The sequence below is a fragment of the Crocuta crocuta genome, unplaced genomic scaffold, assembly GCF_008692635.1.
Source record: "Crocuta crocuta isolate KB4526 unplaced genomic scaffold, BGI_CrCroc_1.0 scaffold197, whole genome shotgun sequence".
NCBI lineage: Eukaryota > Metazoa > Chordata > Mammalia > Carnivora > Hyaenidae > Crocuta > Crocuta crocuta.
The window spans coordinates 9,486,657-9,511,728 of NW_027532002.1; the positions used below are offsets into that span (position 1 = coordinate 9,486,657).

Here is a 25,072-nt window from a genome sequence, read left to right on the forward strand (position 1 = left end):
TGTATCCCATAATGTCTTCTTAAAAATTTTTTTAATATATATTTATTTTGAGAGAAAGAGACAGAGCGTGAGCAGGAGAGGGGCAGAGAGAAGGAGACACAGAACCTGAGGCAGGTTCCAGGCTCTGAGCCGTCAGCATAGAGCCCAACGTGGGGCTCGAGCGAGATCATGACTTGAGCTGAAGTTGGATGCTCAACCGACTGAGCCACCCAGGCGCCCCTCCCATGATGTCTTCTTAAGAGCCAGAAATCGTGCTTCCTCTTTTATTGTGCTCAAGGCTTCTGACTTGAGGGCAGGTGCCATTCACCAATTTTGAATTTACTCAACAGTTGGATTTGTGACCAGCTTGGAGGAGAAGGAGCGCTGGGGAAAGAGAAAGTATGACAACTAAGGAAAGTTTTCTCCTTCTCCTTTGAAAATAATTAACCATCTGTAAAATAAGTCGGTTAGACCAAATGACTGTAAATGTCTCTAACCTTTAAAACTTGTATGAAAACACCCTAATAAACCATTTACAATCACTAGGCCTTGAGGTTTGGCATAAGTAAGATAACTGTTGTTGAAGAGAAAAGAGACAGGATTTGGCATTCGATTTTTTATTAGGTCTTCCGTGTATTAATTCCTACTTGACTGAGCCATATTATTAAATTGCCAACATTGGGGTCAACTTAATGCGTATAAAGTGCCAAATAGTTTCAGCTGTTCCTTTTTTGGGGGCTTTCCTTATTTTGTTTGAATTGAGTTACACAAATTCAAAACAGTTGTATGTTTGTTTTAGAAGTACAGTAACCCTCAAGCGTGAGTTAAATGGTGCATTTTATGAGTCACCACTTTCAAGTTTGCATGAGCCTTCTAAACTTTGCAACTATGCTCCTGTAGATGCAGACTTTTCAAGCTTTCCAGTTGTCTCTGGACATTTCCTCTGGGTTGCCCCACTGCCACGCTAAATCTCTCACACGGCTCCCGTGTTCCTTCGGCAAAATAGCTCATCTTAGGTATTCTTTTCTTCGGAATGGTGTTCCCATTTCTCTGTCAACTAAGCTCAAAACTCCAGTCATCCTTGGTTGCTCTTCTTCCCTTAGCCCTCCACATCCAGGCAGGCACAAAGCTTATCGACTCGAGTTCCTTTTCCTCTCATAACCCGCTCCTTGCGTTTCCTCTGTCCTTCGGTTAGGACTTCCTTCCCCTTTAGCCAGACTCCGAGTGGTCTGTCTCCCCATGCCCTCCCTCAGGCTCTCTGGGTCAATGGAATCCGATGACCATTCCACAAGCATAGAGTTAGTCCTGCCCTTTCTCTGCTCAGAAATCCTCGGGGGGCTCTTACTGCCTACCAAATCAAGGCCTAAACTCCATGGCCAATGTTCATAACCCTTCAACAGCTGGCCCAAACTACTAGCATTATCTCTCATCCTGTTCTTCCCCTTTGAGTACTGCATTCTTTAGCCAGATGGATACTACTGTGCTTTGTTGTTTTGCTTATGATTCTCCCTCTGCCTAGAAATTTCTTCCTCCCCGTCTCTCTCTGTTCAGATTTTCTCCAGCCCTCAGAGCCTTCGCGGTGTTCCCCACTTGGGTGGTTTCTAGTCTGCGTTCATCAGCACCTCGTGTCTTGCATGTCAGGTTTTATGTCCCTCATCCCATTTTCCTTTAGAGACTACTGTCTTCTGTGCCTCGTAGGCTCTCGGCTTCCTGAGGGCAGAAGCTTCCTCCTTCTTCTCTTTGCCTCCCTGGTAGAAGCTGTCTCTTACAGGTAGTTAATACCCGATGAAGATTTATTGGTTGGATTATTTAAGAGCCTTCATGGCTATGTTTACGTATTTTGCATATTTTCCTTTAAAGGTTTTGTTTTTCCTGAAATTATGATTCTTTTTGAACACGGTTTTTCTTGGGCATGCCATTTTGTTCCTCTGTCCTGCCTTAAATATTTCTGAAGTGTATATAAATCCTAAGGTGAGGAAAGTAGTCATATAATAAATGTTTCTTTAATGTAAAATAATTAAAGTCATTGGACTCTGTTTACAGCTCTTCTCATTTAGTCTTCTTCTATTTCTCCCTGTCCCGGGAGGAATGAATGTGATAGGAAAGTGTGGGAATAACAGAGGTCAGGCCCTGAATATATGCAGGATAAAGCACATGGACATTATGATCACAGGCCTGAGTTAGAATAGTAAAAAAGTGGAAGGTTCTTTACCTTTTCAAGCCTCAGTTTACTCCTCTGTAAAATGAGATTTTAAAACTATTGACCTGTGAAATCTTAATGTCTGCTATGGTATATGACACATAGTAGATCCACAGTATAATTGGGGGGATTTGTCCTGAAGGGTGAAGATCTTTCTGGTATTCTCCCGTGAAGATCAAGGGAGAAAGCATGAAGTATCTGATGCTCAATAAATGACTCTTAGGTTAACTGTGTCTTTTATCACACATTTTCCCTCTCCTCTACTGATGTTTTATGGACCATGGTTTTATCCTGCCTCGGTATAATATGGTCTGTCCATACAGTGCTGGATGTTACTTTATTGGATTTCAGGGCTGGCCTGGATCTAAGAGTGTTCCAGATGATTTTCTGTAAGTGTGCACAACGAAATATGTGAGGCATCAGTACGTATCTTAAGTGTTATCAAGCCAACTGGTAAGGTCGCTATGTGGAAATAGCTAGAGGTTTGTTTGTTCAGCTTTAGATGATTGACAAAGGAATGTGAGTGTTGAGCGGAATATTTATGTGTCGTAAACTTTCAGTTTTGCTCGTAAAACGGGGGGAGTAGTGTCCTGTTGTTTCTGAGGAAACCCTTCAGCGTGCCATTTCTGTTGTTTGTTTACAGAGGAGGAAGAGGACAGTGCTCCCGCATATGGGGAGGACCAAAGGAAGATGAGTCAGGACAGTGCTCTCCCCACCACAGGTACTGAATCACGAAGCTTCCTGGGAAACTCCTTTTGCTTTTGTTCCCTTTCCCTTAAGTCACTTTCTTGCTGCTCTAAAGATGTTTACACAACACCCCCTCACACCGCNCCACTTGAGAAGGATTTATAAAGTAAGCCAATTTATACAAGGTATTCCTTCCTGAATTACTTTGTAATGACTCAATTAGCTTTCATTTCTGCACAAAGGAGATTTAGTTGCATAAATTAGCTTATCATCATTGAGGAAGTGTCACTGCTAAAGGACAGTTTATAGATACAACATGCAGTCGCTGTCAAACCTATAAGAATGTAATATAGACATCTGTGTATACTTTGTGCTTGAGCAGAACAGACTTCTGCCATTCAGAGACTAACAGGGGACAACAAGTTGCCCAGGGGACTGGCAATGTAGACATCTCTGAAAAGGTCAACTTGACACAGGCTCTGACAATCGACCCACAGCTCTGTCTTCTTTGATAAAAATCAGATAAACTTAAGACCGCTAATTGATCTGCAGCCTGTTTAAATGTTGGCCATGCATATCTTCATTGCATATGATTAACACAGAAAGCAAATGAATTGGGTAAGAAATGCCAGAGTCCGGTGACAGCGGTTTAAAAATTGGAAAAGGACACTGATGGCCTAGAAGGCTAGGAAGGATATTCCCCTTATCCATTTCCACTTGGCACATGGCCCCAAGTACTAATTATGACTGAGCCAGGAAAAATAACCACACATGCCATGTACAAGATCACATGATATGGGCGACCTTTTTTTTTTTTTTGCGGTTGTTATTTCCAAACAGCAGGCGATAAACCATATCTGAAGTGCAAGCATGAGGTCAGCTTTGATAAACCAGCAATTATTGTACACGGAAAGAAGAGAGGGAATGCCTTCTTATCAGGACTTTTACACCTCTTCGTAGCCGCCATGTCAGCTGGCCGAGGCCTGCCGCATCATCCCGTGCCCTGCACGGGGCCATGGTTGAGGGTCACCTTTCCTTCTCCGATACGTTCAGACATCACTCTTCCCAGCTGTCAGAGGCAGGGTGGACAGGAAGCGTGTGTTCAGGAAGTAGCTTTCCCGAGTCCTTCCTACCGAGACATGCGGAAAGGAAACAGAGGCCTGACTTCCGGACCTGGACAGGAAAGCAGGAGCAGCTGCTGCAGAAGGTCCTGGTTTGCTTTTTTTTTTTTTTCCAGAAAGGAAGTGAGGACAACGTCATTAGACGTTAGCACCCTGGTCCCGTGAGATCCTAAGACTGAGTGAAATCTTGAGGAGGACCCTCAGTAGTCATTTAAGTATATGCATTTTAGTGTGTATCACAAAGCTCCGGCTAAAAGCACAAAGCTTCTGTTTTGTTTTGTGTTTTAATTTCAGCGCAGGTGTAGAAGTAGACCCATGTAGGTGTTCCTTCCACAAAATGAAGTATTCTGGATTGAAAGCAGTTGCATTTTTCAAAAATGCTTTTAAAGTAACTATCTCTCCCAAATGTTTGCCTTTGAGGGAAGGAAGAAAAAAGTCAAGTTCTTCTTCAAAGGAATGCAATAAGTCGATCTAGCTCTCCATGCAATCACTGCAAAGCGCGGTGCAATAATTCTTATCTTTAGTGACATGAAATTCTTTTCAAGCAACAGTTTTAATGCTTTTGCATAGCGGTGACCTTTGCTCTCTCTGGGCTGTCAAAGCTATAACACTAGAAGTTTGTTTGCTGTGCAGGGCAGTGAGTTGACAAGGGTATTACTATCTTGCCAAGCATCACATGACGTGAACTTCTAACCTTACTCAAGAATGTTATATATTTTTCACATTGACCGATTTTACTTAAAAAAAAAAAAATTCAAAGTAATGCAAAATACGTAAACAAAAACGTAATCCTGTAGGTGTTACCATTTCTTTTATGTTCGAACTTGCACATTTTGCGTGTTTATTTCATGTATATAGACAAAATAAAGATTGCATTTGACATTTTTGAAAAATGTTTAATGTTTATTTCTGAGAGAGAGAGAGAGGGAGACAGAGCATGAGCAGAGGAGGGGCAGAGAGAGAGGGAGGCGCAGAATCTGAAGCAGGCTTCTGACTCGGAGCTGTCAGCACAGAACCCAATGTGGGGCTTGACCTCACCAACGGCGAGATCAGGACCTGAGCCGAAGTCGGAGGCTTAACGGACTGAGTCACCCAGGTGCCCCTGAGTTTTTTGAACACTGTAGAATGTGCTTACCTTTCTGAAACAGTTTTTAAACCGGTGAGACTACTCAAGAAGAGATTCTTCATTATCTTAATTATTGTATGTTTCAGCCATTGTCATCATAGTTTTAAAGTCTTTTTTGTTTTTCTAAAAGTATCTCCAACGGTTAGCCTATTTTTTCTGACAAGTCAGTTATTGCCCAGTGATCTGCTTTTGAAAAAGCAGGAAAGAGTATATTGCTTAAATCCTTCACAGACTGGCTAATTTAGAATGTTTTTTCTTTCTTTACCTTCTGTTTTAACCATTCATGCCTCTCAGGACAAGAAACATAATGATGATGTGAGGTTTTTTGTAATTTTGGAAACATAGATCATGATGTGGGTGGATTAATCCATGTAGTGATAACAACTAGAGAGACTTATTTGTATTCAGAATGTGGACTTAATCTGTGGTATTACGTTTTTTAATTTTTAAAATTTTTAACATTTATTCATTTTTTGAGAGGCAGAGCATGAGCAGGAAGGTGCAGAGAGAGAGAGAGAGAGAGAGGGAGACACAGAATCCAAAGCAGGCTCCAGGCTCCGAGCTGTCAGCACAGAGCCAGATGTGTGGCTCGAACCCACAAGCCGTGAGATTATGACCTGAGCTGAAGTCGGACCCTTCAACCGACTGAGCCACCCAGGCGCCCTCCAGTTTTGTTTTTTAAAAACGTATTTTGCACGGATTATTTTTCAGTGTATAGGTGAGCAGTGCTAACTGTTGTGAGCTCACTGTGCCTCAGAGGCTATACCTGTGCCTAATTTTTTAAGGATGGTTAGCCACACTTAAAATTTCAAAACTTAAAACCGTGAAAAGTAAACCAGAGAAGCTTGCTGTTCTCGAAGGAATAAGACAATTGCTAATTTTTATATCTAAAATTTTCATACCAAGAATTTTAACATTACTTTCCCGAGGCGACTAAGGCTAATAAATAAATATTGCCAGGTCTCCTCCTCAGCTGGAGTGGTTCTTCTGCTTTATACCTAGCATTGTATTCAGAACTAGATAGAATAGTAAATTGTATGTGCGGATAGCCATGTGGCATAAACAACTTATTATTCTTTAACAGAGCTCACATATGGGACACAGAAATGAGGTTGGTCTTTGGGTAACATCATCATCAGGATGATCGGAAAGCAACGGTAGAAAATGCATCTTTCCCCCAGTGTTGCCAGGTCGCTAGCTCCGTTGCCTCTTTACAGCAGTGAGATTTAATGAAATGCTCCTGATGCACATCTAGGGAGAGATGCATCTTGCACACGGTGGGGGTCTCCCTTCCCCTCGTGCGCTCCTGTAACTCCCATTAGTGTTAATGGGAGTTTCTCCAAGCGCATCGAGGGGAAGAGAGACCCCAAAGTGATACGGATTATGTGTTAGAAATCACCATATACTTTTCTTTTCCTTCTTTCTCCCTCCCACCTCTTGAAAATCTATTGCATGAAAGACCGTAGTGTGAGAATCTGTGAAAGGAGGAGCGGGCAGTAGGCTGGGCAGCTGGGGACGCACTGGGACGCCCTAGCTCGGCCAGAACTTCTCTAGTTTTAGCCCAAGTTTTGTTTCTTTAACCTTTTTGGATCAACCCTCAGGCTGAGCAGCATGGGGAACACACAGGAGCCTCAGCGGCTCCGGGGAAACCAGCTATTTACATCCTTTTACCTCCCGGCCAGTGACTGTGGGGGAGGGCCTTGCATGTGAAATGATGTCATCCTCTCTTTGCTCTAATTCCTTGACTTTTCCACTGACACTGACGGACTGCTTGGGGCGCAACATTTGACCCATTTAGCAGTTGATTTAATCGGACGAGAATGTCTCAACTTCTAAATCTCTATTTGTCTAAATAAGTGGTTTTTAAAGGAAATCAGTCACTTTATTATTAAGTAATTCTTTCTAAAAGAAAAAATTGACAATGTTCGGAGTGATCTGTCCAGCCGGAGTGCCCTCTAGTGTCCATTTATGGAATTCACTTAATACATGCTTTGGAGTTGGGGGGAATGTCATGAAGGGTGGCCACAAGCAGTGTTAGTTCTTGGTTGGGTCCCTGGGCTTGTCTACCCTGCTGGTATCAGTGATGAGTGCTCAGATGCTGGCGTGGAGAGATCAGTAAGGTGTCTGTCTCTCTCGGTTCCCCTCCCTCCCTCCCTCCTTCCTTTCACGCCTCCTCCCATTTTCTCTCCCTCCCTCCCCCACCTTGGAATTTTTAGACAACAGGAGAAAAAAGTGGAATAGGATTTTGTGAGGTTGCGTATTCTAGCCACTGTTTATTTTCGTAAAGCAGAGTTGAAAAGTATCATCTTTCTAAATCATCACACTCCACGCTACTCAGATTTTCTTCTTGGCTCTAAAAAATGTTCCGGATATTAGAATTGTAAAGACTTCTAACAAACTCAGCACTTTGTGTAAACCACAAACTACGGGCCAGGAGCCGAGTACCCAGAAGACGTGCTCACGTGAGGAGTTGTGTCGGAATTGCCAAGGAGCCTGCTGTTTGAGAGCCATGTAACAAAACTAGGATGACAGCCTGACGCAGCACGCGTCCCCCAGTTATCCCCTCAGAATTCAGAGCTGACATTCCAATGATGGAAGCTGTCAACACGTATACGTTCTGCCTGGTTAGTGAATACACGGACATCTTATTGATATCACTTGCATTCTTTTTGCGTTAACTCATCAAAACTCAATTATCATGAAATTAAAAACAGGAAACCGTTCTCTGTGTAACAAAAGCACCCAGTGTATTTAACTCTGTGCTGTGTTTCAAGAGACCCACGTTGTATAAGTGACAAAGCATTTATTACCCGGTTTATTGTGGTATTACAGAGCGGAGAGCGCTAAATAATCAATCAGTTAATGGTCTGTATGGCAGTTTGAGCACATCACATCCATTGTGCTTATGCCGCTAGAAGGATGAGCTGATAACTTCAGTGTATGTTGCATGTTTATTCAGAGCGTAATGTCCTAAACGAGGGCTGACAGAAATCTTGAAAAATGCAGCTTCAGCATTGGCGATTTCAAAGTCGCTAAAATATTTTAGAAGTAGCTTCGAGAGGCTTTCGGTACAAAAGTCCCCAAAGATAAGAGCTGGAATTACCCTCTCTGTTATTTCCGCTTTTTCCTCTTCCTCTAACCAGCTTTAGGTTTTAGAATTAAAAAAAAAAAAAAAGTCACCTAGCTTGGGTTATTTCTGTGGACTATCGGCTCCTTTATTAGTCTTTATTATTGTTTATGAAGGGTCCCAAATTTTCTTTCCCTCCCTCCCTCCATCTCTCTCTCTCTCTCTCTCTCTCTATCTCCCTCTCTGTGTGTGTAATTTTTAGAAATTCTGTAAGGTGGTTATTTCACAGTGTGTCACCTGTCACAGATACTCGGTCATCATGCGTTGTGGCTGATTCACCTTCACAACATGTTGCAAGTGGGTTTAGGTCCATCATAAAAAAAAGTGGCAAAGAACTTTTAGGTGCTGGTCTGATGAGAACACATTGCATTTATAGGCTTTGGATGAAATAAGAAAGGGGGAGGAAGAAAAGAAGTGTTCAAAATGAGACCTTTTTTTCAAAAAGGTCCTTAATTATATAATTAGAAGACGTCGGATTTGTGTGTAAAGATAATCAAAGGTTCTTTGAATCAGGACGGAAGTTTTTTAGATTGTTTTGGTGGTTAGAGGCGGCCCTTTAATTTCTATCAGCTCCTGTTTAAGTAAGGACCCATTACACGAAAGCTCTAACTCATGTTTTCTCTCTCGTCTTCCTAGGAGATAAAAACACCGATTATGCTAATTTTTACCAGGGTTTGTGGGACTGCACAGGAGCTCTTTCTGATGAATTGTCATTTAAACGTGGTGATGTGATTTACATTCTTAGCAAGGTAAGGAGACACCCCAGATGACAACCATAAAGGGTGAATACAAAGCTAGGTCTTTTCTGCATCTGGGTTTACAACACTGGGGAGAAATGCCAATTGGAATTCCTCTAGGTCCTGGTTAACAATTGGGAGTTCACAATAATTAATTATTTTGTCAAGTGAAATATAATCAAATTTTAAACACAATCAGATAACAGGATTCAACTTAACAGTATGTTTACCTATCACTTCAGCCTCTGGCTCGCATCCACACCCTGCCTTCTCCAGAAACAATATACTTATGTGAAAGTTAACATTGTGAGGTATCGGGTTATTTATTATGTTTTTCTTTCCCCTTCCTTTTTATTCTTCTGTGTGCTTATTCTGACTTCGTCTGCCATTCACTACTGGAAACACTGTTTATGGTAGAAGGTTTTCATCTTTATGTAAATACATTGGTGTTCCGACAATTTAAAAGCAGTGTTTTCTCTGATCAGAAAGGTTTAGGTAGGTTTTTTTTTTTTTACAATTTAACATAGTTGTATTTGTANCCATATATATACATAACCAGTGTCTTAAGATACCGGATGATTCAAAATCTTTCTGTCCTTAGATCTAACAGTCACATTTCTTATTTCGATGACGTGTATGAGCTGCCTTAGTTTTCATATGTAACTTTCCCTACTGTAATATAAGGATTAAAAAAACTCCCTCAGTCTACTTTATGAAGCTATTTTAGAAACAAATGATGTATGAAAACTAGTTAAATTTAAGTAGGGAGATGTTCTATATATTATAAGTCTAGGAGTTTATTGTGGTTCCTTGATTAGAGAAATATCTTGTACTTTTCAGAAAGATAGTCTGACTTGCTAGATGCAGAAGAGAATTTGGAAATAAGGTCATTTATTGAATGTAACAAAAGATGACTGGTGGATGAAATCATAACCTAGGAAATCACAGAACAGTTGAATGAGGAATCTGCATGATGTTCAGCCATCTCTTCGTGGTTTTGCAGATAAACTTCGGTTGAGAACGGGCCAGAGCCAATACGTAACCAGGCACCTTGACTCCCAGCTCAAGGCTGTCTACTTTTCTCTTGTGCTTGTATCTTCCTCCCTTTTTTCCTCCCTCGTGTGTAATTTGAAACTGTCATAAAGTATCTACAATGTGCGAGGGCCTGTGCCAAGCGTCAGGAATTCAAAAGGAATACTATAGAGCACTTGTAGATTGTTGGGAGAAAATAGTTAACAAGTAAATATAGCCAGCCATGATCATTGCTAGTTGAGGTACCCAGAGCTAAGACTTCTCATTTTTCTCTGTCCTCTGCTCCTTAGTATGTTTGTTTGTTTGTTTGTTTGTCTGTCTTTAAAGAAAGACAGGTTTAGTTTTTGGAAGCTGTAGAGAGCCAACTCTTGGATGAAGCATTATTGGATTATTGAGCATTTCACTGTCCTGAATTAAGATAACACTTTGTTTGAGTTAATTACTTAATATAGAAACCGAAGTGATTCATTTCAGTTCAAGAAAGTCTCTTGGAATTATTCCCCCAATGTACTTAGCTTGCAGTTTCTTTTGCCAGTTGGGCTGCAATTGTGTATCAAATAAAAGGTTCATTGGCTTCTACTTGGAATTCCAAATTATAGGGATAAGCAGCATGTAGTTATATTATTCTGGTAAAATGTGAAACTTCTAAAACCCACGTGGGTGTGTTCTTAAAGCCTTCTTTATGAATCGTGCTGTCTTTGTTGCTGAAAACCTCAGAGTACCGACCTCCGACCTCCAGGGCAGACTGTTGCCATCGCCTCAGAAAATTATTTTATGTTATTATGAAAGTAGAGGTACCATCATAGGTGTATGTCACACCTCTGGGATCCCAGAGAAGGCAATTTCTGTTCTCCCAAACCTGTTTTGTGGAGATTGTACTTTTATGTGTGAAGCCTGATCATAGAGCTAAGGTTAGTGGTCTGCCTTAAAGGAAGAGTATACTGCCATCTAAAATTTCTAAATGCTGTTATTTGGGCGTGTGCTTACCAAATATAATTTGTCTATCAGCCCTTCACAAGGCGTGAAGTTCCATGATCAGCATAATTTCTGGAGGGGCCTCCCGGAGCTCATTTTGGTTTTGGAAAGAAGAGGCTAGGCACTGTTAGCTGGCACATTATTCATGATCGGCCAAATGATTTAATACCCCTATTTATCCTACCACGGAGCTGGTAGAATCAACTAGGTAAATCTTGGTGAGGGTGGAAATAAAGGACACTTAGCTCTCCCTTGATGGAATTTGGACAGATTTGGAGCCATGAGTGGACATCTTGGCTATTGGTTTTCAAATGGCTTTGGGAGTCGGTATAGTTTGTGAAGACCCTGACTTCCCGATTTGGGGGAACAGTTTCAGAGAGGAATTTTTGGAGACTGTAATAATGTTTCATTGGCTTGGTCTTCCAGTTTTTATGAAAACTTTGGCCAAAATAGACCATAGAGTAGTATCATAAATTTATTTTAATGTGAATGACAGCAATTTGAATGTTTAAGACTACTGTAAATTCAGAACTCAAGACCCTTAGAAGAGAGTGAAAAATTGCTCAAAAGGACTTGCTTCCAGATTAAGGGAAAATGATAGNAGGAATCACCAGCATTTTGTATGTCTAGAAATGTGCTTCAATCACCAGCATTTTGTATGTCTAGAAATGTGCTTCATGCTTCTCAGAGCTATATAGCAGGTTTTGTGGGGATAGAATGAAATTTCACCATTTTAATTTATTTTTTACACCATCTAGTGGCTCAGAATGAGTGGTGCAGGTAATTGCCGCTAATGTGCACAATCAAAATGATGTCATAAATTCAGCTTGAAATCTAGCTATGGATTATTACTTTCCTATGTCATGTCAATAAAGTGTTAGCATTAATCATAAATTTTTTTCATCATTCTGAATTAAATGTAAACATTGTATTCATAAGGAAGGATACATTTTAAAAAAGTCTTAATGCAACATTTGTAGAGGCCTTAAAAAAATGTGTACTTCGTGAAGACATTAATGCCACAACTTTTCTACTAAATAATGCCATTTGCAAGATTTTAAAGAAATATGCCTTTTCAAAATTAACTTGATCTATATTTTGCAATATTTAATTATCACTGATCTGACTTACTTTCCAGAAGGTTGTCAGTTCTGAAAATGCTTTAAAAAAAAAGGCAACTCAAAACAGTTTAAGAAAAGATGTATCCTTTAAATATAAGTGCAATTTAGATAAATCAAGGACTAGAAAACGGTGTGCATTATAATGAAGTGTTTTAGTTTTGTAAACGTAATGACGGAAAAAGACTGGACTCATTTGAATTGATGTTGGGGCTGTCTTCATTAAAATTCACTGTAGGGATATTTTGGTTTTAAAATTCAGCTTTCTTTCTCTGTTTTTGCAAGGAAGCCATGATAGGGCGTCAGCTGTGCTCAGTCAGCCTGAGGGTGATTTATTTATTTCGGGCCTCTCGTTTCAGGGTTATACGAATCTGAAATCTTAAAAAAAAAATTTTTTTTTTCTTTAGTGAAAATCAAGCGTTGCAATAAAGAAGGGTAAGCAGCTCACCTGCCCTGCCCCCTTCCCTTTTGAACATTTTTCACTTGGCAGCTGTCATGTGACCCCTGGGTGAGTTAGCCTCTCTTTCAAAGTGTCTAGCATTTTCTAAGTTTAAACCTTTGAAGCTCACTAATATTAAATTTAAGTCCCGCTTACCTAAAAAGGCCAGCCAGTGACTCTTTGCTTACAGTTCTTTTCACAGAGGGTCACTGCTGTCTTTTATGTATTAGAAGAAAACACTGTTATGTACTTCAGTAGTTCAGCAGAGATTTAGAAATCTTTTTATTCTCCCCTAAAAGCAGTGGGGCACATGTACAGGGGACCCATGAAAATGGGATTTGTAACTTTAATGACAGCTACGTCACTAACGAATTAATTCCGAAACACACGGCTCAGTTTCTGATTCATGTGATGGGGAAAAAATCATATTTGAAGTAAAAAAAAAATGTCTTTAGTTTTTTAAAAAGGAATCGGGTTGTTTAAAATCATGCCAAATTCCATTACGAGACTGCATTTCATGTTTATTACCACCTTAAACAAGGACATAATATCCTAGTTAATAGTATTTTCCTAGACGTATGTTTGTGAGATTTTAGGATTTTACTAGCAGGATCCAGCTTCTATAGCTATAGGCATATTCCCTTGGCCTGCATACTTCTTTGGTTATGTGATTCTACTTTCTGTTCTGGATTTACATCCTCTATTAGTTTATCTTTCAATCTGTGCTCATCCTTAAATTGCTAACCGCATTCCTAGTCTTTTAAAGCAATAAATTATTTTTAGAGACCTAACGACCGGGGAGTTATGCTCCGGCGGGAAAGAAACACACTACCTTGTCTGGTATTAACAGAAAAACAAGGGGATTAAGAGTCCTGGAATGTTTTATCTAGTCTAAGACACATGTGACTTGAGCACTGCAGCGTTTTGAGACATTTTTTATTGAGTCAAAACCAGGAAGTGTAGGTTGACAGTGTTCACTAATATGCAGTAAAGGGATGCGCGCGTGCGTGTGTGTGTGTGTGTGTGTGTGTGTGTGTGTTGGTTGGAGGTTCAAGCATTGCCTCCCTTTATATCTGTTTGTGAATTCTTTTTTCAGCGATTGGTGAATTGTGACTGTCACTGACCATTTGCTTCTCATTGTAAAAATGTAAAGATTCCATGACTAGGATCTTTCTGGCTTTCAAACCTATCAGGAAAAGGAAATAAAAAGGAAGTCCTACTGAGCTCTGCTGGCAGAGCTACTTTTCAGGTGTCTCCGTTTTCCCTTCGTGACCATCTGCCCCCGTGTGCCACAAATAGCATAACCAACTGCTGAAGCCTAACTAGGGCATCTCAATGTAGGACAGAGGCTGTTGGTGCTCAGCTAGCTCGCACAAGATGGTTAGGTCCGACAGCCTTTGGGGAAGGAGGAGGAGGGACTGTATTGTGACTTTATCTGTTTCGGTCTGATGGCATTTAGTTTCCATGCTGTCGACGCCGGAGTGTTGTGGGCACACAGTGAGGCCAGGCAGACCTGCTCCGCTCAGCAGCCACCCCTCCCTCGGGAGATAGCCTGGTGCCACTCCAAGGACTCCTCTCCTTATCATCTGATCGCCTTGGAGTGCACTCCAACATACTCTTCTCGTTACTCGGGTATTTTGCCATACCCATTAGCGGCAAGGGAGAGGGAGGGAACAACAAAAAGGACTCATTACGTACCTGCAGGGGCCCGTTCTAGGCACTCCATATGCTTTCGCTCATCTGATCATAAGAGAACCCTGTGGTGTTATGGGGTGATCATTTTCCAGAGCCAGAACCCGGTGCTCAGCAAGGTATTATGTGAATCACCCAAGGATACCAACTGGGAAGTACCTTCTCCTGTAATCAGTGCAGATCTGACCCTAGAGTTTTCACTCCTTTTACTTTGCTGCATCTAAGTGGGGACTAGGAAGTTTCCATTTCTCTCCCTCTCAACCCTGAACTCTTTGAGGTAGACACTGTGTCTTAAGTATTTTTATATCCCTGATCTCCAATAGTGTGGCAGATACATGTTTATTTGTGTTTGTGAAAATATAGGTAAAAATAGGAAATAATCCCAACCCTCTTGAAATAATTGAGAATGATAGAATCCTAGAGTTAAGGGGACCTTAGTGCTAGTCCTTTGTTTTATAGGTACGGAAATCTTAAGGCTCATTGTAATTGGGGAAAATAAATAAAAGACCCAAGGAAGAAAGGACTAACCCTGTGGAGACCTTCAAAGACTGGAGTTTAGGCACTCGAACTTACAGCTTAGCCCGGAGCTTCTCAGCAACCGGACTGCAAAATGGAGAGACAAGGAGCTAATAACCCCTTTTAATAAAAAAGGTAGGATCTTGGCTTTTCCCAGATCTGGCTACTTAAAAAAAAAAAAGAAATCTCCATTAGAATTTCTAGGGTCTTCACTGATTATCTGACCTTAACAACTTTATATAACAAAGTGCAACAGTGACAGATAATACCCTCAACAAAAAATTTTATAGTAAGTAGAACAACACATTTCATAAAGGTAATTCTATGAGTCCAAATGTGTCATAATTAGACTTATTGATTTGTGTTAAGTATGTAGCTGGGTTATTGCTGAGCCTCAAAGAGTGGTATAAATATAAGCCCGAAAAATCATCCCTAAAAACCTTGGGGATTGTCCAAGATTGCATATTCGTAAAAGGATGAGACTCTGGAAATTCTGGGGACATTGTCTCAAGGATAATAAGAAACTGAAACCCAGTAGATTTTCCTTTACACCTGCCACAGTGTTTCTGCCTTTACAGGGTTCTGTCTTAAACTCTTGTGTACATATAATAAATTCAACTCAAAGAACTGAACTTATCTTGTCCCAATTCTGCAGGGGACAGATCTCTTTCTTTCTACAGGTGGAATCTAAACTCTTTAGATAAGGTATCCTGCACAGCACATTGGAAAACATGGCGGGCAACATCTCGCCACAAGTAAGAACAATGTACTTCAGACTGAGGAGCTAAACGCGCTTCAGAACGAAAGTTTGTTCAGTCATTACTAAAATTCTTCAAGTAGACCTAATACACACAAAGGAAGAGAGACCTGTTGGAAATTACACTTCTTTTTTTTTTTTTTTTAATGTTTTTTATTTATTTCTAGGAGAGAGAGAGACAGCATGAGCAGGGGAGGGTCAGAGAGAGAGGGAGTCACAGACTGAAACAGGCTCCAGGCTCTGAGCTGGCAGTCAGCACAGAGCCCGACGCGGGGCTCGAACCCACAAACCGCGAGATCATGACCTAAGCGAAAGTTGGACGCTTAACCGACTAAGCCACCCAGGCGCCCCGGAAGATGTTTAGGGTTGTCACCTGGTGCATCATCCAAAATGAAGAGAGTATATTGCAACATCCAGTCTGTATTTATTGAACATCTTTTACACATGTGCTGTTTGGGTCAGACAGATGAAGTAAGATATTGCCATGATCTCAGTGAGCTCGTACTTTATTTTAGTTGAAGGAACAGAACTAAAATACATAAAATGAGGAATAAATACTCAGCTTGGAATGAGAGATGTAAGTGTGGATTAAATACCTTGGAGAAGAAGTCACGACAGCTAGGTAACTCAAGTCGGGTGTTAGTTGCTGGTTAGGATTTGGGTGAGGGAGGGGAGACATTCCCTGGGGAGGAGAGCACCACGTGCAGAGGTGGGAACAGGGTGGAAGGCTGGACTGTGTGGACCCAGAGCAGTGAAAGAATGTTGGCAGCAGGGTAGGGGGGAGCCGAGCTGAGGAGTTTGCAGTTACTGCACCGGGGAGCTGGTGTGAGTTCCTGAGCAGTTCTTGAAACTGACAAAAGCAGTTTGTGGGAAGAACAGAGAGGCAGAGTTGATGCAGTAACCCAGGGGGAGGCAATGAAGGGCCGAACCAGAGCGGCGACAGTTGGAATAGAGACAGGTGGGTAAGGCAGTTAACAGTTAACGGAGTTGTGTACACATCGGTGAAATACACCGGGTACCAAGGCTACTTTCTACCGAATACGATTTGATCTTTTCTTTGCCTACCAGTATCTTTGAATCATCAGTCTGAATAGCAGTTTTACTGTGTGGTATTGTAAACGTGGCCTGTGTAGAAACGTGAATTAAATGAGTCTTGACTCTGGAATATAAACTAAAATCTGTTGTAAGAATTGAATTCCTACTATCAACTCATTTTGCTTGTCTGTCTCTCCTGCTTTAAAAAATGGAGTGCACAGTGCACGGAGGAAAAAAATAGCACTTCTTCAAATTAGCGTAATTCAACGTCACACCTGCATAGTGAATTATAAAGTAATGAGGTTGATTTCCATAAGCCGCTGAGAGACTCGGTGTCTTAAAGCAGGTTCAGAGAGGGTGGTGTTCAGACACCACGGAGGACCTTAGAGAGTGTTAGTGTCAGTTTCCTCATTTATCAGCTTAGGAGATGAAAATTCAAGGAGTTCATGTATAGATCATAGTAGTAGAACACTGGGATTGTCAGATTCCTGTTGTGCATTTTAAAGGATGAAATGATGGATGTAGGAGAAATGAAGGGATTCTTATAAAGTTTTTAACTGGAGATAGTAAAAAGGAAAAGATTGAAGAGGTACCCTTGAAGAAAGTGATTCTGTGTTTTCCATAGGTATCTGGTTTTCACACTACTACAATGTTTGTGAAAAGCTGAGACTATCACAGTGAATAGTTGGAAATCAGTGGTGAAGTCCTCTGGTTCTGAAACTCAGTGCAGTTTACATTTTGTGAATCAAATTAATCCCATTTCTGCAAAAGGCTGGTATGTTCTGAAGCACAGATGTGTGTTCGGAGATAGGACGCACACATAGTCTTTCACCCATTCGACACCTGTTGCATCCCAACAGGTTGGTAACTATTTTCTGGAAAGGGGGGTGCATCATGGAATCTTGTTAGTGACTCAACTTCCTGTTAAGATGACATTCTTTGCAGAAGGTGGCTTAACATACTTGAGAAAGGAGAATCATGGTGCTGAGAAGGATTTAAGTGAATGCTGGGACCTGATTTAAGTATTTAAATGTGAGATAATCCATGGACAGAGAACGAAGATTTAGCGAATGAGGAAACATGGGCATATGTTGGCTGTCATGTCATGTACCATCAGTTTCACATGATCAAAACCAGTCCCCTCCCCTTGCTTCTTACATAATCGCTTTCGTTTGTTGCTTAATAACTATTAATGGAGGCCTAACATTTTACAACACAACAAAACAAATAAAAAACTATTTCAACAGCATGAACATTGAAAACAGAGGGATGAGAGCCCAACTGTGCAGGGCTGCTTTCCGATTATTTTTGGATTACCGGGCAAGTTTGGCTTCTTTTTGCTTCCTTGCCTGCCGCATTGCACTTTGCCTGGAGGCCTTCCATTTTGCAGATGCTGAATTCCTTCTGAGCACTATTTTTATACAGTAAGCATCACTACACCTCTGGATCTTGATCGCATTACTACGGGCGGAGAAAGAAGCTCTGTGTTAGTAATTACCTAACATTGTCAGAAGCTGACTGCAGGCCTCTTTCTAGTGATAACAGAATAACCGCATAATGTAGCTTTATAGCACATGATTAATAGAAAATAATTACACGTCCTGCAAAGGGATGCAATATTTCTTATAAATTGACTGGAATGGTTTCCTGTAGATTAAAGGACTCTTCATTATTTTATCAGTCCTCCTGAAGCACAGCCACTTGCCTATGTTAGCATTTCAGTTGATGTTAAGAGCCGAGTAGGGTGAGGGATACCAGATGGCAGACCTTCTTGTACCTGAGATCTCGAATGCCATAAAGATGACAGTATGCTTCCTAACCTTTCAGAGATTTAGATGGCAGCCTGGTATGGTTTTGTTTTGTCTCTTTCTTTTTTTTATTCTTCTTTTCTTTTTTTTTTTTTTGTTGGACAACAAGATAAGGTTTGAGGGTTATCTTTTTTTCTAATGACCCACCTGTGACTTTTAAGACACTACTATAATTAATAAGACAGTAAGACAACATTGTATGGATTCCATTCTTTCCACTGTAAGTAATATGCCATTTGTAGTCACGTTTGTTTGGGCGTGGCAAACAGGAGAGACAGAGAGGTACATCTGCTTCTTCCGAAAGAAAGCTATACTGAATCTTGAGGCTCAAGTTTAGAACACCGTACTCCAGGAAGCATCCTCTTTCCAATTTATAGGCTGCAAATGGTTTAATTGGGATTCATGTTGCTCACGAGGCTCGTACGGAGGGCGGTAATGATAAAAGTAAAAGCTTCTGTGTTTGCAATCTTGTCAACATACTCTAATGGCCACAGTGTAAATCCATAAATTTGCCTACTAGATTTTCACCTCACTGTATTTTATCTTGCCTCTTAATTCCACACAGGAGTATTCTATGGAATCCTTTACAAATGTAAAGTACAGAACACCCTAGTTTTTATTTTATACCCTTTTCTGATGCAAACCTGTGATATTTTCGAGTACTTGTATGAGCAAATTTCATGTGCTTTGGAACTATTTTAAATGAAGTGAAGCATTTAAGAGAATTTGAGTCTGAAACTTTATTTTTTCCTAGAATGTTACTTTTAAGGGATTTGTTTGTAGCCGAAGAAGCCCCTCCCCTCCGCCGCCCCAATTTCCCAGTGTACTTTCTATTTAATGAGTCTCACCAGTGACCATCAGGCAGAATTCTCTCAAGTGTGAAGTGTGTCATTGGTCCTTTGGTGAAATGATTTGTTGAAAATCAATTTTCTCAGCTTTGGACTGAGTGAGCTTTTTGAGAACAATAGTATGTCCTCAGTTGAGAGTACAGATTATAACCAAAGTGGAATATTATAAAATGATATGAGTATTCTTGTTTGTATTTGAATTTAAACCTGGTAGCCCAGATTGAGTGCTTGTCTCTGAAAGCAGATTTGGGTCTTAATATGCCTTCTCACTGAGTATGTTCTCTGCCTGTTGGGGGCGCTAGTTCCCTTACTTTTTACAAATAATCAATTTTTAAAAAATCTTACATTGACATTGGGTAGAGCTTTCATACTCAGACAGCGCCTGTTAACCATCCACTTTGAAATCTTACAATGTAGGCCTTTTGCATCTCGAAGGTTAAATACATTTGTTTTATTAAGCATTAGGCTCTAATTGTATTCATTGCCTTAAAAATTGAAAAGGGCAGTTTTATTAGGTACCTATTAAGATATAATGGTTGCTAATCATAGCTTTCAGTAAGTTGGTGTTTTCTTCTGATAAATATATCCTACGCAGATTCTAGTCGTTATCACTAGGTTCGGATATCAGACTATTTTCATTGCTTTTAGACAGTTTTATCCATTAAATTCACACCATCATTGAACTTTTAAACTTAAAACCTTGAGTCCCCTGTCTTAATAAGCCAGAGCTGTGCCCTCATAATAAGTACAGGGTTAGCCTTAACCGCCCCCCACCCCCCACCTTTTCCTCCCAATAAACTGAATTCTGGTACAACCCACTGTTTAAAAAGCACATATAGATTTTAATCCTGCATTCTCTCTGTTGATAGACTACATTATCAATGCACACATGCTAATGTTTTTGCTACATTTGTATTGAAGAATTATATGATTTTCCTTTCTGATGGTCAATAGCATACTAATCAATACAAATGTTATTAGGTCTGTGCTAGTCTGAATATTCCCTCCCCACCTGTAACTCAATATGCAGATGCACATTTATCTAGGACTCAGATGTTGGAAAATCATAGCCTATTGAATTACTTTTGGGATTGATTTTAAAAATTTATCTTCTATGAAAAATTAAATTTGGGTCCTACAAATGCTTTTGCCGAGTATTGCTTTTGGAAGATATTATTCTTGAAACTTGTAATTCATTTTACTTTGTTTGTATCTCACTAAACATAAATAAATTTGAGATAAAAATACATTAGTCAATCTGGCAGACATATGAGGCCAGTTACAGAGTGTTCATGATGCCTAAAGCAGTGTTGGATCTGTCAGTGGAGGCAAAGGGGAGAAACACAGGTATAGGTTTATCTCACGTTGCAAAGTAAATGCAAAAGCAGCTCATCGATCACTCTTTTTTACAGCTAGATTAATATTTTGCCATTATAACTTGAGATACTTTATTCCTTATTGATCTTCTCCCATAAGGGTGAATCTAACACCACCTTTACATTCCTACCACCCATCCTTTATCTAATATAGTTTGTGATTAGTTGAAAGCAACAATAAAAGCTTTTCAACTAAATGCCGTAGGGAAGCTATTTTAAAGGGAGCCTTTAAAAATTATTTTATAAAGCAAACATTTGTGGATATTAGTAGTGTTTTCTTATTCTTTCATTTATCTGTTTAAAATGTCTATACTCACATACTAGATTTTTCTTAAGAAGGGGCCTAGCCCGCCAATCTAAATAATTTTCAGTCATATGAGTTCAGCTAGGAATTCGTTTACTGTGAAAAAGTAATTCTTTCCTTGCTAGATGATAAGCTTCTTGAAGGCATAGATAGTATCCTAAGCATCTTGGCTGTACCCCTAGCATCTAGCACTGGTGTTTGCATAGAAAAGGTATCTCCCAGGCNNGGCCCAGGGAGCTGACTTCCTCGTGTGGTTTCATTTGCTGAGTTCTTATCCCAAGTGACTGTTTCTGTGTTCTCTACAGAGTAATGAACAGGCTTTGTCTTATATGTTAATTTAAATCTTTGCCTAACAGCATTTTTAAGTGTCCAGAAGCAAACAAAAAAAGATTAAAATGTTTCAGTTTGCTGCTCAAGCTCTTGTAACTTTATAAAAAGAAATAACATTTTGAAGAAGTTGCATATAAACGACATTGTACTTATACCAGTCTAAAGGTTAATATTGCATATTGTTTTCAATTAGGAATACAATAGATATGGCTGGTGGGTAGGAGAAATGAAGGGAGCCATTGGCTTGGTGCCGAAAGCCTACATAATGGAGATGTATGATATTTGAGAGTCCTGGGTAAGTACATTTTAATCCAATATTCTGTAATAGCTCATATGTTCTCTTGGTCTCTGCATTATGAGTCCCTGTCTTTTAAAAAGTCTTTGTAGTTTTCTGAGAGCATGAAGACCGTGCTCTCCCAGCGTCTTCTTCTCCTTTTTTTTTTTTCTTTTTAGAAAACCTGGTTTAATTTTTAAATAATCTCATAGAATTTACTTTGGAAATAGATTTATTTCGAGAAAGTCCCTTTGCTAGTGACTGGATGTTTTCCCACACCTTCTCCTCTTGAGTAAAACATCACTTTTTATGGTCTTTCTGAGGAGCTGAATTGACAAGATGTTGAGTAAACACTCATCTTTCCTGGGCTAAAAATGTAATTTTTCTTTCTAAGTAGGAAAAATCAACATTTCAACTGAAGACAGAACTTAAGATGCAACTCTCCCTTTCTGCCTGCAGCAAAGGAAGATTCTTCTGCTAGTCAGTTAAATGCTTCGGATTTAGAATCATCTCGAAAGCCTGCGTGGCAGCTCATAACCTTTTTGTGTTTGTCTTGTAGTGTTATTTTTATGCATTCCTTATAATATTCCTCTGATGTGAAATTAAATAAAGAATATTACTGTAAACTAGATGCAGGTAGGAAACTTGTGCCTGTTGCTACTTCGCTAAGAAATAAATGTAGTTATTTACTCATTTGATTTGTGTGAAGAACTCAGCACAATTTGATGTGTACCCCACAGTCACTGCTACTTTCATTATGAGTTGTAGTAATTTCTCTTCACGTTGGATGTCAATTATATTTTAGAATGTAATATGCAATTTCATAGAAATCTTAATTGAATATATCATGCGAACTTTGGGTAGGTAGACGCTTTCTCAAGAATGTAGCTTTGTTAACACTTTGGAGGTGATCTATCTTAGTGCTTATCTTTCACACAGAAGTAACATATTTTCATGAGAGAATTTGACTGATTGGAAAGTTTCCTTCATGTTAAATACAGCCACAAGAAAGAAAAAAGGATAGAGCTGCTGATGTTCGTGTGCGGATGCCTACGACACTTGAGCAGCCCAGAACCGTGGCCCGTGCAAAGCCCTTTATCAAGAGCAAACGTCCTGATTAGAGGATGGACTTGCCAATGTTTTCCACCACGGTTCTGTTTAAACTTAATAAAATTTTAAAAAATTTATAAGAAAACCCTTTCTGCGTAACACAAGGGCGTAAAGAGTCTCTGTGTATTTACAATGTTAAGAAGACCTAACAGAGCACTGCCTTATCCTGCCTGATCATTGCTGTGCTGCTGAAATCCCAGCACAGGGCAGGAGAGCCCCAGGTCCGAGTCTCCTCTACACTTCTCAGAGGAGTCAGAAGAAAAGGAAGGGCTCAGAGAGGACAGCATAGCAATCATGGCGGGAACATGTATCAACAGGTGAATGGAGAGGGAGTGTTAGCCGACGCTGGACGTATATGTTGTGCTGCCGGAGCAAGATCTGTGGAATGATTACATTACCTTTCTGTATATATTTGAAATCAAAGGTATTTTAAATGCCAATAAGGTACTTGCAGCGTGGCCTTGATATATATCAAAATGTACTGCTGATTGGTTAATTATTTGATGTAAATAGACTCATCTAATTTCGAATCATCGATTGGGGGTACTACCTTCGTTGAACTTTTCAGACGTTTGTTTTATAAAGATTCTAACCATGAGTGAACTGATACTATGTAACCCCCCACTTTATTTATAGAAAACTGTTTATAAACAACATTTCAGAACTTAAGTTTAACGTTTTCTTCTCAATACTGTGATCATCAGATTTCAAATGTGATGAAATACATATTTCAGATTGTGGGTCGACTCTAACTTACACAAATTAGACATTGTCAAGTTAAAGCTTTCAGAAATGAATGTGTGCACTCGCTGACCTGTTCCTAATAGAGGTCTGTCGGAGCAGGTTGAAATCATCTCGGCAAAAATGAGACAACCGGAGCCAAATTTAGTGGTCTGGTTTTCAAAGCCTGCGAGGTGGGAAGCAAAAGCAGTTGTGGGTTTCCCCTGAAAAATGCAATCTTGGTTCTGGATACAGGTTTCATGCTTCTGGGTGAAGGGAAGATTTTCGTGCTCGGCCAGTAGGTGGCAGCAGCTTTTCATCGCATCCCAAAGCACTAGGAAGCCCCTCCCCCACTCAGGCACCAACTGGAGCTGAATGTAAAGCGTGTAAGAGTTTTGCCTCCTTTTACAGTTAAACCAGGAGAGGGAGTCCTTTGCCAACTGATGACCAACAATTCCAAGCCAGATAGTCTCTCTGTGAAGGGAGACAATCCAGACTGAAATAAAGTGTTTCTTCTGTCCAGAGCTCCTGTGGCCTTTGTTCTTGTTTAACTTGAATATAGGTGGGAGATAGGAAAGGAAACCAAAGATTTAAAATTAGAGTGACAAGAAAAATAATCATTACTTTCAGTGCGTGACTCCTTTGTATTCATGTGGCGAAATCATTAGTAAACTATCAGGGAGAAACTTTTCTTTGCACCCTTGACAGTATATCACACTCTCTTCAAGATCATAATAATATCATTAATGTGAATTTAAACAACATGGCTTGTTAGAAAATATGCTAATTGCTATGTTCTCATTATGTTTGCTTAGCTTTTATTTGTTTTTCTATGAACAGTTAGAGAGCTAATTTTTTTCAAAGGTGATTGTAAGTCATATTTTATATAGCATTTTGCTTGATTATTTGCTCTGTACTGAATTTGTACTCTATTGCCATTAGATCTTACAATAATGTTCCACTCTGCAAATTTTTAAGGTTCAAATAAAGTTTAATTGTTTGCAAACTGTTATGATGCTAATAATTCAACAGCCTGCTGTGTTACTAATGAAATTACTTTGTTATGATTAATTTGGAAAATAGTGTGTTGATTGTAGTAATTAAGCACAACAAGGTGAAGTAAATGATTCTAATGCCATCTGGCCTCCAAACTGAATGAAGAAATGAAATAGAGCTGTCATCTGAATTTATTCAAAGAAGTAAGGATAATACAAATGACTTTCATTGCTATAGGATTTACACTTAACCACAGCTCGCTCCATTCTGGTTGTGCCACTTTGTAGCATGTGACACCTTCCCTTATGAAAAACAACATTGCTTAGCCTCGTAATTGTTCCGAATACTTTATATTATTTTCAGTTGACTATTTTTACCTTGTGTTAATTTAATTACAGATAATTGCATAAAGTATCACAGGATCATAGAAAATGGCTTTTCAACCATCTGTAAGTGAAATCTATACATGTGGGGGGTGGGTTGCTATTAGTGGTACAAACAGGATGAAGAGTAGAGATTTCATTCAGTTGTTTCTCAAATGTTTTCCAGGTAAGATTCCCTCGTCAGTCTTATGATTTCTACTTTTCCTGTAATTTCTCCCATCGAAACTATTGCCGTTCACGTCATAGAGGCTGGTACCTTCCAGGGTCATGATTAAACGCAGAACCAGAACTGAGTTCTTTATCAGAGATCCAAATTTGCCGTTCAGCCACTGTAAGAAAATGGACCTGAGCATACGTGCAGTTTAAAAGTTTGAACTTCACC

At 39.8% G+C, this 25,072-nt stretch overlaps 1 protein-coding gene across 1 annotated transcript in view; it reads left to right on the plus strand.

The window, feature by feature from the left end:
- SKAP2 (src kinase associated phosphoprotein 2) overlaps positions 1-23,831 on the plus strand; it is a 173,081-nt gene extending 149,250 nt beyond the window's left edge. Inside the window, exons 11-14 of the mRNA XM_077775366.1 lie at positions 2,823-2,900; positions 8,877-8,989; positions 21,401-21,502; positions 21,876-23,831. Of these exons, the coding sequence (XP_077631492.1) occupies positions 2,823-2,900; positions 8,877-8,989; positions 21,401-21,493 (284 nt within the window). The 3' untranslated portion in view covers positions 21,494-21,502; positions 21,876-23,831. The remainder of the gene's footprint in view (positions 1-2,822; positions 2,901-8,876; positions 8,990-21,400; positions 21,503-21,875) is intronic.
- Positions 23,832-25,072: the final 1,241 nt, after the last annotated feature.